This window comes from Chinchilla lanigera, unplaced genomic scaffold (genome assembly GCF_000276665.1).
Source record: "Chinchilla lanigera isolate Chin_1 unplaced genomic scaffold, ChiLan1.0 scaffold00001, whole genome shotgun sequence".
NCBI lineage: Eukaryota > Metazoa > Chordata > Mammalia > Rodentia > Chinchillidae > Chinchilla > Chinchilla lanigera.
In genome coordinates this window covers 32,576,009-32,590,758 of record NW_004955402.1, presented here as the reverse complement: position 1 = coordinate 32,590,758, position 14,750 = coordinate 32,576,009, and the positions used below count along the sequence as shown (strand labels likewise).

Here is a 14,750-nt window from a genome sequence, read left to right as displayed (position 1 = left end):
CCAAAAGATACCTGTAGATATTATGGATGTTCAAATCTCTAACAGAAAATGGCATAGTATTTGCATATAAGCTTTGCACATCCTTCCATATACTTTAAATTATGTGTAGTTTCCTTTTAACATCTAATGCAGTGTAAATGCTATGTAAATACTTGTTATACCACATTGTTTAGGAAATAATGACAATAAAAATTTGCACATGCTCTGTACAGATGTCTTTTTAAAAAAATACTTTTGATGTTTGTTTGCTTACACCTGTGGATGCAGGACCCTCAGATGCAGAGGGCCAACTGTATACTAAAAGTGCATTTTGTCCTCTGATTAATTTCTTTATCTATTTCTCTCTCCTGCTAGATAATTTTCAAGATCACATGAAAAGGGAACTAGCCTACCGTGAAGAAATGGTGCAACAGTTACAAATTGTAAGATACTTTTCTACTTAAAAATAAATGCAATTTGTTTGGCTTGTTTTCATTTTGTTTTGTTTTTCTTTTAATTTTTTCCTTCCAGTACCGGGAACCAAACTCATGACCTTGACCTTGCCAGGCAGGCACTGTGCCACTGAGCTAAATCCCCAGCCCCTGTTTGGCTTGTTTTCAAACCACCCAATATGTAGGAAACTGTTCATATTTTTGCCAGGAAACCCCTTGGTCCACTTACCTCTCAGTTAGTTAGCTGCTAATTACCAAAAGATTTACTTAGGCATTGGGTAAACAGATGTGTCAGTGTGTTTGCTCTAAATGTAACTACCTAACATGTGTTAATAGACAGATGTGTAAGTTGTCTCTGTGGGTGAGCCAGAGTTACCTGCGGTTTTTTTTTCCATGCAAACTTCTGAGCATAAAGCTGAGATGAAGTAGAAGCAGAGTGAAAGGCCACCATCTTCTGCCTGCCCTTGCTTTCACAGAACGTGCCAAAGCCAAGTCCTCTGTGGCCACCGAAATTTAGTACACACAATTAACCAATTACATTCACTTGAAGATGATGAAATTTAAAACAACCAAATTACTTCCAAATGAACAGTGTTACTCTAATCGTTCCTAAAGGTGATCTATTTATATGGGGGGAAAAACAGGATGATAAAGGTAGGGGTTTTGTTTGGAATTTTTGTTTATGTATTTGTTTTCTGAATTCCTTGCCCTTTATCCTCAGAAGACATATATGTTATTATTCATTAGTGCTTTTAAAGCAGTCTCCCAAGCTTCCTTATTTTCATGAGTACAATGGGAGACATAATTTCTGCTCAATGTTTTTGAAATATTTTTAATCACCTAGATAAAGATGTAGTCTGATCCTTACTGATACTTCCAGTATGGTTATTTAATTTGGGTTGCTTGATACTTTTGAGTTAATCTATGCTATCCTTAGATGATTAAGCATGTGTCTATGCACCTCTTGTCTCAAGAGCTAGGCATGTACTTCTCTGTCAGGATTAAGAAAGATGGTTGTTAATATTTCTTTTCTTCTGCAGAAAAATTAGGCCTGTGTTCGTGGAGATTCATGAGGATCATTTTTAAAACAATCTTGACTATCATCTCATTTTTGCTTATTCTGGGTGCTCGGTTAAAAAGTCTTGCCAGGGCTGGTGGTACATGCCTGTAGTCCCAGCGCTCAGGAGGCTGAGGCAGGAGGATTTTTGCATGTTCGAGACCAGCCTGGGCTATAAAGTGAGCTCAGGGCCAGCCTGACTGCATAGCCAGACCCTGTCTCAAAAAGACTAAATAAATAAATGAAGTAAAATAAAATAATAAGTCTACACATAGCTTTAACACTCCCACTTCAATTTCCCTGACCTCAAGTGCTGGTTAACAGAGCTCATTCTGAAAACTTCAGTGAAAGATATCACTTAAATGGAATCCTGTCCTCCCTCCCTTCCTCATCCCTCTTCCTCCCCTTCTCCTCCTCCTCTTCATCTCCTCTCTCTGTTCTTTCTTTTGTCCTTTCTTCCTTTATCTCTCTTTCTTTCTTTTTTTCTTAACTTTGAGAGGGGGGTCTCATTACACTGCCTAGGCTAGCCTCAATTGTGTGATCCTCCCAGCATCCTGAGTAGTTGGGACTAGATATATGCTACCACAATGAGCAGCACCTTTCTTCTTGTGTTGGTTTTGTTTGTATTCAAGTTCTGTCCGCTCCTAGATTCACTGGAGAGCAGATGATTTTCTTAATCAATTGATAACAAATCCCCCACAGAGGGTAAAAAAAATGTATCTACCATTATGTTTTTGATTTCTAGATAATAAAATCCATACTTGCTTCCTGTAAATATACTTATTGTTTACTTCATCCAGAAGAAAAATTTAAATATAAGAGTAGAAGTAGGGGGATATAAAACTTAAAGACCTTATTTTACACAAGGCATCATTTTCAGGTTTTTAAAACAAAGGTTGTCACATATGAAACAAAAATTGCAATTTCAGCATGATGGTGAGTATAGCACAATGGGCATTAGGAAAGGAAATTTCAGTGCTCCCTTTAAAGGCCAGTTATGTAACCTGAAAGTTTTAATTTTCCTTGACATTTGATTGCTTTATTAAAAGAGGAAATGATATTGCGTCCATGTAATAAGCAGATAGTATTGATAGAAGAAAAAGATGTCTCATGTCTTTTGAGACATTTTGTACCTGAAAGACACAAATTGGGATTACTAAACATTTTTATTATGCTGTACTACAAAATCTTTATCATCATGTATTCACCAATCTAGAGAAGTTTTATTCATTCACATGCCTCTTTTAAAAAAATTTTTTAAAGAGAAAAAATTAAAAATAAAAATGAAGCAGAATTTCAAAACAAGTTAGTAAGAGAGTTACAGTAATTAATACATTGCATATTGTTGTCTTTGTAGTTCACATGCCTCCTAATATTAAAGCATTCCTGGTAACTGATGAAATAGTCTAAGAGAAACTAGATTTTTCCCATCCAGCCCTGTAAGTAATAATGATTCCTGAAATTCACAAAGATATATCCAGGCTAACAACAAGAGATCTTCCTCACCTTTTGTTTCCCTTCCCATAAGATGTGCTGGAGCACTACCTCCTGCATCCAGAGCAAAATCTAGCACCAAATAGTTAGAAGTAAACATTTGTCAAATGAATCACTACTCACAGATCCCCCAGACCCAACCCTGATAGTCTGTAAGCCATCCTCTTAATTCCCTTCCAGATTTCACTGGGCTCATCTTGATTTCCTAAAAAAAAAAAAAAATTTTTTTTACTTGCTAAGCAACTTCAACCATAACTAGTAAAGGACATCATACTAGTGAATTATCTGAAATTTACATATTACTATTGTACTGTCTACAACTAAAAACCATGATCTTAAAGGTCTGCAAACTTAAGCTCAATACTGATCCCATATAGTTCACTGTCACTTCTTTTCTCCAAAGGGAACTGCTGTAAGGCTCAACCTGATAGGGATATTATAAGGTGAAAGTGAATAATGGACATGAAATGCATATGCAGGCTGTAAAATGCTTTGCCAATATGAGTGATCAACTTAATAGCCCTTCTCAAATTAGTGCCTGTAACTAGTTAAGCCCTGGTGACTAGAGATATTTTTGTGCAAGAAGGACGCATGTTTGAATTATACTATCTGCTTTAGAATTGATATGACAGGCTCAGTGTTACTAGAACAGTAATGTATCTAGTTTCTTTTCCAGTTGTATAGATTGGGTAAAGTTCCTGGGGGAAAACATCTTTAAAAAATTCTATCTGAAGATTATCTAGGCACCAAAAAGTATCACAATTATTGGATTCCTCTGTATTTTAGTTCAATAATCTCATCCATTAGTAAATATTTTGCTTTCAAAGAACAGAACAATTTGCCCAAAATTATTTTATATTTAAAGTTTACAATAACATATTACAGAAGAGACATTTTTTCTTTAGATTAAATTTTATAACTACCCTCTCTTGCAATCATAGAGAATGCAAATATATTAAAACCGTCATATTTTGTAATGATTCCCATAGACCTACAAAGCATTTATCCTATGTTGTTACACACTGTTCCTATTCAGAAGACTTACATCAAAAGCGTCTTGGGTATCATTGTCATAAAAAGAAAACTTATGAATTTCTTTGGATCCTACACTTTTAGATTCTGTTGACTGTAATTTCTTTGCCAGTGTTTCTTTTTCAGTTTGTTAAATGCAAACTTGTGATGACTATAGAGTCAGATGATCAACTCCTTTTGTGCATTTATAAATAAATGTGTACATATAGCAATGTGATATTTAAAGCATAATCAGAATTAGTTTATTTAACATTTATGTATGGCCACAGCTCTTTTTAAAAAATTGTCTAAATTTTTTTACTAATTGAATAGTTTCTGTTAAGAGTCCCTGGCTCTGGTCTAGGTTTTCAAATGCTTGAAATATTTTCTTTATTAAGACAGATTTATTTATTTTTGCAAAACAAAGAAATATATGTATTTTGCTTTAACCAAATACAAAAGTTTCATAATTTAGTAAATTCATGAAAATGTGAATGTTGAACATATTGGAGGGTAAAGGACTTGTCATTCACAAATTATGATGCTAGGAGAAATATGTTCAGTTTAAGAAAAAAAAAACATTGTCCCTTAGGATTAGGAAGAAGCTGAGGATATTTTGTTCCATGAATAACATTTTGAATAAGGTTTTTCCAAGGATTGAAATCGAATTATTTACAACAGGAACTGGAACTATTAAGATGCCTTGATACTCTTTTTTTTTTTTTTTTTCCAGTGCTAATGTGGCAAACTTTCAGGCAAATACATCTATGTATAAGTTATTACTGACATGTTGTTGAAGATGTGCTTTTTTATTAGTCCTAGTTCTTGAATGATACTGTGAAACTGCAACACAGTACAGGCTCAAAGGCTAGAGGCAGACTCACATCCTTTGAACTTGCTGAGTAGCTACCAAGAGTCACGAAAGAAAAAAATGTGCTAGTCTTGAAGTGCCCTCTGCTGTTTTTGCAGAAAGCTGCAGTCACATGCAGCTAGGGGGAAACAGTCTCAAAGTTCTTCATTAAAAGCCTCAATTAAAATAATGTTCAATCAATAGGCTTAGTACTAATGTTTTGTTCACTGTGGACTTGTAAAAAAGCAGTTTGCCACTTCCCAATGGTGGGAGCACGACGCTTCTTTGCAGGAAAAGGAGTGATAGGTCTTTATCGTTTCTGGCGAGCACAGGCTCTTGGGCAAGGACAGCTTCTCAGTGGTACCGTCTTTGCTTGGAGATTCTCCAGTATTCATTAGAATGGGAGCTTGCCCAGATTTCTGTGGTCTCAACCCAAAGAGTTTTTTTTTAAAAAAATATGTTTTACATCCTTTTTTTTAATTAGAGAGAATAGTTACTATTTTGCATTGTATTTTTGTAAAAAGATTTCTCGGCTCTAGGGGATTTCACTTTTGTGATTTAAGTATGCTTCAAAATTAGGTTCCAGCAAGTCAGCAGACTTGATGAAAATCTGAAACTTTGGAATCTTCTTTAACATTCTCTAACAGTAGACAAACTTTGACTACTCTGCATCATTTTTCAATTATTGATGTACAGCCGTGCATCGTGACAATGCACTCAGTTCTTAGTTCTATAGTTTTGTTCTCATCCTTCTTGCTTTAAAATGTTGACTCCCTCGAGTGTCTGAGTTTTGACACAAATTAAAAGGTGATCTTTTTGGTAAGACCCAGGTGGTTTTAAAATATTAGCTAACTAGGTAATTTAGAAGTTATATAATACTTCGAACTTTCTATACCAACCTTGGTGATTTTTCAGCCAGTCAAAATGAAAAGAGAGTTTTTGTATATCCTATTGTAGGACATTTCTGTGCTACATCTAGCTTAAACAGATCTTCTCGAATCCCAAGCTCTAGAGCCAGGAGTGTTTGCTGCTGTATCTGTAAATCCAGTATTGTATTTTATGGAATCTGAAACAACATTAATTGTACAAACCATTATTACTTGATGAATTATAAGAAAAAAGCTTCCAATTATAATTCTAAAATACCATCAATTAAACGCATCTAATGTTAGAGATGCTAAAATATGAAGGGAGAAATATATCTTGAAATCAATGCAATAATGTAGTTTTCATGAATAAATGGGTCATATGCTAATATTGTCTTTTCAGTTATTGTTCATGATTTAACACTTTGAATTTAAAATGCAAGATGCTCAGCTCACTACTTTTGCTCTTTTGTCCTTTGTTGTATGCCATTTGTCTCATTTTGTTTTAAGGAAGTAAACCCAGAAATCAACCCCTGTGTGGGGATAATTCTTTGCAGTAGTTTAAACTCCAGTCTTACGCTTTGGGACTCAAATGGGTTTATTTGGAAATGTCTTTTTTTCTCCTTTTCTGCACAGCTTTCTATCTTAATGAAATGTTTCATTGATTCTGGGTGAAAAGGAGCCTATTTTGATTTAGTTCTGATGAAAGTGCCCTTCTACTAGTTACCTTTGGGTTAGGATGAGTAGTTTATTCACTTTAATGTGTGGTTCATGGTGATGTTAACTTATTTCTCACAGTGCCTGGCACAGACCTGATACATACTAAGACCACGCATCTAATCTTGATGTGGAGGACTCTCTAAATGTGAGAATGGCACAAATGCATTTTACTGAAAAGTCGTCATGTCCTCAAATTTATATCATGTCTAATTGTAATAAAATTAAATAATAGAAGTCCATCAAAGATTCTGTTATATTATTCATCTAACAAGTGAGGTGACTCATGTGCTTTGAAATATTGTAGCATACACCAGAATGGAAAACTAAGATTTACGGTGTCTGTGTTAATAGCAGGTGTAGCATAACCTACAGTGAAAAGAAGAGGTAACTAGAGTAGGTCCCCATGTAACTGTCCTCATCATAGTTATCTAACTGATCTCAGCCATGTCCTAAAATATGAGGTTAGGGCACTGAGATTTTTGTTACTATATGAATCAGTAATTTCAATACTGCTATCCATAGCCTCTATCAGATAGGTATGTATCAGATATCTTTAGTTTATAACTTTGCTTCAAAATAGTGAGATGGTTATTTTAATCTTTTTTTCATTAAGTCTGTTTGGTTCAAGTGATCTGTTATTATGGTAAAATGGTCCAGTTCATCTTAATTACTAGCATTAAAATAAATTGGTAGCTCCTTCCCTTAAAGAAAGTTCTTACATGTAGACTGGTGGATTAAGAAAGTAAAACCTAGTCCCAGTAAAATGCCAAAACTGCAGAGATGCACACAGCAGTATTTTAAAATATTGCCTAATGAATGAAAATAATTTTATTTTCCTCACTGCTTTTATGAAATAGTCATATTTCACATTATTTTCTAAAAGGATAAATGTTTATTTCTTAAAATGTAAAATAGATTCAAATCTTTAGAGTTCTGCTTAGCCTTGATGCAGGTAGGTAACATAATGATACATCACCTTAATCAGGGTTAGTTGAGAGGCACACATAGTCTAACTTCAACCATTTGAATTTTCTAATGAAAAGTAGCATATCGAATGTGAGAGGCTCTCATTCACAATCCCACTATTCAAAAGTGTTTTTCAAGTTTATCCAGGTACAATTCTCAGGGATTATATTTTTTATTCAGTTCATTTATTTCTAATGCTTTTTATCAGTTTTTGGGAATTTACCCAAAATAATTGTTTATATTTAGTTGGTCTTATTTGTGATGTATAATGACAGTATATTTCATAAAGAAAACATTTCATAAATTGAAGGATTACGTTTAATTAGAATGCAATCACATTCTTGATTTGTGACCTTGGACATATAACACTGTAATTCAGTTTGCATACATAAATAAAAAATAACACTACCATACTCTTAAATGCAAAATTTTAAAGCTTTTTGAAGTAAAATACCAGATGTTAACTTCAGGGACTAGCTGTAACAACAAGCCAGTGTGATCACCTACTGTGTCCTCAATGTGCTTCTTAATAGGCCTTAGATTCCTAAGGCTGTACCCTGGAAGACCCATGCTGCTGAATAGATGGAGACCTCTTCTCCCCTGGGAGGATCCATTGGCACTGAAATTGTTAGGCACGATAAAGGGTCTCTATTACATATCTGCCTCCAAATTTAGCTCATCTAGATAATTTTGCTTGTTTTTGTTTTTTGTTTTTTTGTCTTATAGATCCCCTATGCAGCAAGCTTGATCAGGAAAGAAAAGCTTGGTGCCCATCTCAGCAAAAGCTAAAAGGTAAGATTGCCAAAGAAAAGAGATTTGCTTAACAATTTGTATTGTTATTACTGCCTGTGCCCTTTATTGATATATTTGAAATAGCTTAAGGGGTTGGTACAGTTAGATCCTGTGTTTAATTCAGTATACCAATGAGCTTTGTTATATCTGGAAATGGGACTTCCTAAGGGAATGGCTAAGTGCTTCCTATAAATTCTATGGGAAATTCTGAAAACCAGAAATCAAAAACCTTACATTCAGTTGGTAGAAGTGATACATATTTTGTTTTGAGGTTTTCTGCTCTTTAGGGTTCTCTTTGACGCTCCTGCTAGTGCCCCTTGAGAAGGTCATCAGTCATGCCTACGGAGTGTCATCTTCCCTGTCTCTCCTTTCTTTTCAAAAAGTTTTCCTGACTTTTGTGAGTTACTATAAATGGTGATATGAACAACTAGGGGCAATACAGACCTTGGAGAACTGTCTTAGGAACAGTAATTAATTCTTTACCTAACCACATTAAAGTTTTCATCAGCTGAAACCAGGTTCAAGGTCATATTCCTGTTAACAATTTAAAAGACAAATATTTCTGACTGTTGAGGAAAAGCAGACAGTGAAAATTCAATGCAAATATGAGAATATCCATTGCCTAAGCATTTCAAAAAGCAACTTTTTTATTCTATGGAAGAAGAAAATATTTTTATTAATTGTAGGAATGCAAAAACTAGGATATGTTTGTTTTTGTAACATTTTGAGGTATACTAACAATTAGAATTGCTAATTCAAGAAAAATTTCTGATTCCAGAGGTAGTATGTGTTACTGCTTGTGGTTAACTAGGATTGTGGCTGTTTATCAGCTTGATCCATTCCCATCAGAATGCTTCTTCCTGTTTCTTCCTTCTGGAACATAATTCAATTCTATAACGTTTATAAGCAAAAAGACTTCCTCATAATGCAGGCTCTGGGTTCCTTTTCTTCCCTTCATGCCTCTCTTCTGCATATCACAACTACTCTTGCAGATGATACAAGTCATCTTTATTAGTGGTAGTTTTTCAGTACTTGTCTTAAATGCTGTAATGATAATTACATCACATTTCATCAGGCACTGAAAACTCTTTCCAAAACAGCCTGCTGTTCTGCTCCTTAATTTTGCACTTGGGTAGCTCACACAAGAGAGGAGAAATGTGACCTTTTGTGACCATGTTGCAAAACCAAGAAGCAGTTCTAGAGATCCCAGCATTAGATGCAATGCCTACCTGCTCATAACTGCATGGACTTTTTGTCCTCAGTGAGCAAGTGTTTCTGCAAAAGATATCCAGATAATAAGTGAGCCCATCTTCATCCCTTTAAAGTTATAAACAAATGTGCCTGTGAATTTGGCTCTTATCTTTTAAAGTATTTTTATTAAGTCTGACATTGACTTTCAGTGATTTCTTTCACCTTAAAGTAAACCAGTTTTGCACAAGTAGTGTGAAATGAAAATTTTAGAACAGATTCCAGTAAATCAGACTATCAAAGTAACCGAGGCAAGAATGAACCAAATTAATTCTGATAAACTCTATATGTATAATAGTAGGAAATGTATAATTTCCTTTGTGTGTTTTAAAATAACCATTTTTGTTGAAATGTAGTACTCATTCAACAAAGTCTACATATTATAAAGTCATACAAATCATGAAGTCTACAAATCAGAACTCAGTGAGTTTTCACTTAGGTCTCTGGCACTCTGTAACAGCCTTGTGCCCTCTATCCAGTTTCTCCCATCCCTATTCCAGCACAGGTTAATTTTGTCTGTTTTCAAACTTCACATAAAGAACACTGTACAGAATGTTCTCTTGTATCTGGCTTCTTTTACCTAGCATTTGTGAGATTCACCCACTAGAATGTGGTTTGATTTATGCACAAGAATTTCAGTAAACTCTCATTTTTACCTCTTCTATTTCCCCAGCTCATCCACCCTGTTTGTCAGCCTGTCTCATACCTATAAAATGAAGACTCACTGCCCTGAAACCATGCCTTTGATAGTGGCATAGCATATGGCTAGCTTGAAAAAAAGAGATTGATTTGTGTTTAGTAACTAATGCTTCCTCCATGCTGATTTTGTTTCCATCCTTGCAGACAATAGGGATTTCTCTAAGTAGACCCTGGTGCTTTCAGAAGATTAGTGGTTACTTAAATGCTTAGCTAAATCAGCCAAGCAGAGAATCACGACCATATTGTTAGAGGCAGTCTTTGATTCTCAATATGCCAAGCCTGCAAGGAGTTACCCCAAGAGAGATTACAAAATAAAAATCATTACACCAAGGGAGAGAGACCTGTCTTGCTGAGTGACCACAGGTTTCCAATTTAGGGACTGATGCATTAATGCCTTATGCAAGAGTGACCCTTAAGGTAGTCTGCTGTGTTCTTGCCACCCAGTGGATTCCAATATGACTATTAAGAGGAGGAAGCTTTTCAAACCCACAGGCAATCCACTTAATAAGCCGAGCAAGTACTGCCACATATCACTGCTCCACAAATCTTTTTCCCTATGTTGGAACATAAGAAATTTCTTGTTGAGTCAAAACGATGGTGCACCCAGGCCAAGATATTGTACAATTTCAACTGAAGAGCCAAATTACTGTTATCACTCTAAAAACTTAGTCATATGCACTAAATAATTTAAACTTGCTCTTGATAACTCCTTCATCCAGTAGCCATGGATTTATCCAAATCTTTGTTCAACCTAGGTATAGTCCCCTTTTGGGCAATGAGTTCTATTTGTTTAGTTACAAATTGTGTAAAGTGTAGTTTTATTTATTTTCAAACTACTTCCTAAAATAAGCACCATTAAGTTAGACATTGTACTATTTTGTATACTTGTATCATGAATTCATGGGTACAATGGAAAAGATTTGAAAAACACTTCCGAATGTCATGTGTGTTATCCTTTTATCAATGCTTATTTTCACCCCAAAATTATTCCTGATGTTTTTCCTTGACTCTAGTTATTTCTGTGATCTGGTTTCTACAAAGACACTCTGGTAAAAATCTGAAATGGCACAATGTCAGCACAGATTTAATTATCACTTTATATTCATTTTCTTTGAAATACCACTCATGTAACTGGTTGAAATACCCATGTTTTCATAGAAAAGAAGTAAGTCATATTGTATAAGTGGAAGGTCAATCATAGGATATGACTGATTTATAATTATGGAGATACTCATTGGCCAAGTTGAAATGATAATAGCTATCATTTATTGGGAACTAACTATGCCAGATGCTGGACTAAATTCTTTGATGTATTATCCTTATAATTTATAACTCTGTAAGGTAGCTTTTATAACTCTACCAGGTAGATCCTGCCATTATCACCTATTCATATATAAGAACACTGAAGTTTGAGGATGTCACATAGCTAACAAGTAGTAAAACCAGGATTCAGTCCTAGTCTATTTGATGCCTCAACTACTTTCCTGCCTTCCTTGGATCCATATGCTGGTCATAAGGAAGACTAGGTTCTAGATATGACCCTGCCTCCCTGTGTTATCATGAGCAATATCATTTAATTTCTTGGAGTCTCACTCTTATCTATAAATTATGGGTGGCTGAAAGTGATCAAAGTCTCTTTCATATCTAAAACTCTGACTATCACTCTGCCATATTCTCTCCCCTTCCTCTAAAGGATGACCCACTTAGTTTTTTACCTTATATCTGCAGTTTTTCAACACAAATTGCTACTTTGCATCCTTGTGGAGAACTTGAATATACGATTTTCCCTATGTTAAGAATATCTATCTTTTTGGTAAATTTCCACTATTTTTACTTCACTTCTGGAGTTATTGCCATAAAAACAATGATAAAAAATGTTACAAAGGATGTACAGGGATTGAAGTTGAACACTTTCTTCCCCACAACCCAGTACTGGGGATTTAACCCAGGATCTTTGCTCTAACCTACATCCCCTGCTCTTTTTTCTATTTTTTGTTTTGGGACACAGTCTCAATAAGTCATCAGATTGCTAGGATAGACTTAAACTCGTGATCCTCCTGCCTCAGCTTCCCAAGTGCTGGAATTACAGGCTTGTACCACTATGCCTGGCTTTGTCTTCCTTTTTTATGATCAAAGATCCAGTGAAGGAATGGTATATTCATTTCTTTCATCTTTAGCCAGACATAAGAGGTTTGAGTTCTTTCAGGAATTTCTGTGGAGAATAACAACATGCCCTCACTGTTCTAGCCATCCTATATTAGACCATTAAGATAAATACTACTACCTACACCATCCTATAGCTGGGAAAGCTGAAAAGTAGAGAGGAGAAAGTTGCCTGTGGTCTCACTTGTAAGTGGAAGGCTTTGAGCTCTGGTCTTATACCTTGTATTTCATCTTCTCTCCTCTTGCAATCTGAAATTGTAGCCTAAGTTACATCTTCTATTATCAGTTATAAATATGCAGTTAATAACCAATCTAGTGGTCTTAATGATTTTGAGTCATAAATCTATAGTCATACTTTGTGTTTCCCTAACAAGGAAAAGGGTACTAGAGTATGGGATGCTGTCTGCACTTTTACTGCAAGCTGTTTTAATGTTTGCCCACCAACATACCAGAGCTTCTAGAACTAGCCAAGTGCCTTTAGAAAGAATGACAAACTGACACTTTCTGATTTAATAGTTCTCACTGAGCCCAGTGTTATCAGAGATGCATAACATAAGATTGCAGGCCAACGTGTAAAGAGAAGACACTTTTGTAGGTACAGTTTTAAAAATTATGTTGAAACTAAACTAAAAATGTCCTCCTTAGGGTATAGTAACTACTATTCTAAGTACTTTTTAATTATCTGGCTGTATTATGGTATGCTCAGATTGTCATTCTGTGCTTTTGTCTTATCCCAGGTGCACAGACCCACTTACTCTTGTTCTCTTGTAAGATACAGCCTACTACTGAGCACTTCGGACCTGCAGAAAGGCTGCACATTGAAAGGGCTTGGGAATCAAATGCAAAATCAGGTTCAGGAGAACCCAAGGACAAGTGACCTCAAAGCAGCATGGACAACCATGTAAAATAGACTGTAGCAGCCATTCATTAGTGGGGGGAGGGGGGAGCCAACCAGAGCAGTCAATGCTTGTCGCATCTTTTGGTGGAACCAAAGTTTGAGTATTTGTGTTTTTAAAGGACAACAGAACCCAGAGCGTGGAAAATGCTCTTCGCCAACAGACTGGGTGGGAAATCCACGGGTGGTCCCAAGTGGTCTCAGTTCTGCACACATGGACAGATCAGCTCTATACGATTGTCTTTTACTTTAGAAGAAGTGAATTTTGATGGAAAGAAAACAGAAGACCTGTTCCAGGAGCAGGAATCATGTTTGGGCAAATGAGAAAACATCAGCTGAAGAAACCTGCTTTTCATAGCAAACTGGACAGACACACGTGGCCCCTTCCTCTCTGGTACTTTGCCTGCTGTATGAATGAAGATTGTATTCCTCTGGAAATATTTTACAGTTTAATATTGAGTGTAATTAAGAATATAATCATGTTATCAAAAATGGTATTTAACTGTTGTAGTTTCTTTAACATTCATGTGGATAAAAAGTCTATAATAAAAAATTATGAAGTACTAGTTGTGTTCATATAATTAAATACACATTTACTTAGGGGCAACTCATAGAAATTAATGCTTTTTAGAAATATTTTGGCATTAAAATATTTGAATAAATTATTTTTGAAAACAGAAATCCTTCAGAAATGATTATTAAAGGCTAGATTAACCTTTGGCCCTAGTCACCATATGCAGACCTCCACATCATGTTAGGATATTTATGTAGGTAAAACAATATTCTAAGTTAAGTGTTGATCACAAAGTTGGTGCTGTGGTTGCTTCTTTACTATTATGTTAAATCCAAGTCTATGTGATAATTTTATGCCAAAAATTCTGCCATTTATGAAAAAGACAGAAAAGTCAAAATACTGAGTCCTTAAAAGTCAAGATTTCTAAGGTAATGCTGGGTTATGAAAAAGCCCATGATGGACCACCCTTAATGAAAATTGTATTCCTTTGGCAATATTTTGTAGCTTAATATTTACCTTCCAAACTGATCATGCATCTTACCATTGGCATCCCTTAACAGATTTTTTAAAACATTTAAAATGCTTTACTCTGGTATTGAACACTTTTCCCCTTCCAGCTCTGCCATCTTGATCTATCCAAAGAAGGTCTACAATTTATTGTTGCGATAAATGGATGTTCTTATCTTGGTTAGCACATTGTTGTTAGTTTTCTATCACTGAAACAAGTACCTGAGAAAAATCACTTTACAAAAAAGAAGAAGTTATCTTGGCTCGCAATGTCAGAGGTTTCAGTCCATGATCAGTTGGCCTTATTGCCTTGGAGTCTGTACTGAGTCAGTACATCATGGTGGGAGTGTGTAGAGGAGGAACAAGCTCACCTCATCACAGCCAGGAAACAAAGAGGGAAAAAGAGTAGAAGCCAGGGTCTAAATATTCTCATAAGGACACTTTCCAATGACCTAACTTCTTTCTACCAGGCCCCACCTCCTAAAGGTTCTATCACCTCCCAATAATGGAGCCTAGGCACTAACCTGCAGCACACAG

The 14,750-nt window shown here is 35.5% G+C and overlaps 1 protein-coding gene across 1 annotated transcript in view; it reads left to right on the top strand.

The window, feature by feature from the left end:
• The window catches only part of Skor2 (SKI family transcriptional corepressor 2), a 41,423-nt gene extending 27,853 nt beyond the window's left edge, over window positions 1-13,570 (top strand). Inside the window, exons 7-9 of the mRNA XM_013510345.1 lie at window positions 355-422; window positions 8,122-8,187; window positions 13,035-13,570. Coding sequence (XP_013365799.1) covers window positions 355-422; window positions 8,122-8,184 — 131 coding nt within the window. The 3' untranslated portion in view covers window positions 8,185-8,187; window positions 13,035-13,570. The remainder of the gene's footprint in view (window positions 1-354; window positions 423-8,121; window positions 8,188-13,034) is intronic.
• Window positions 13,571-14,750: the final 1,180 nt, after the last annotated feature.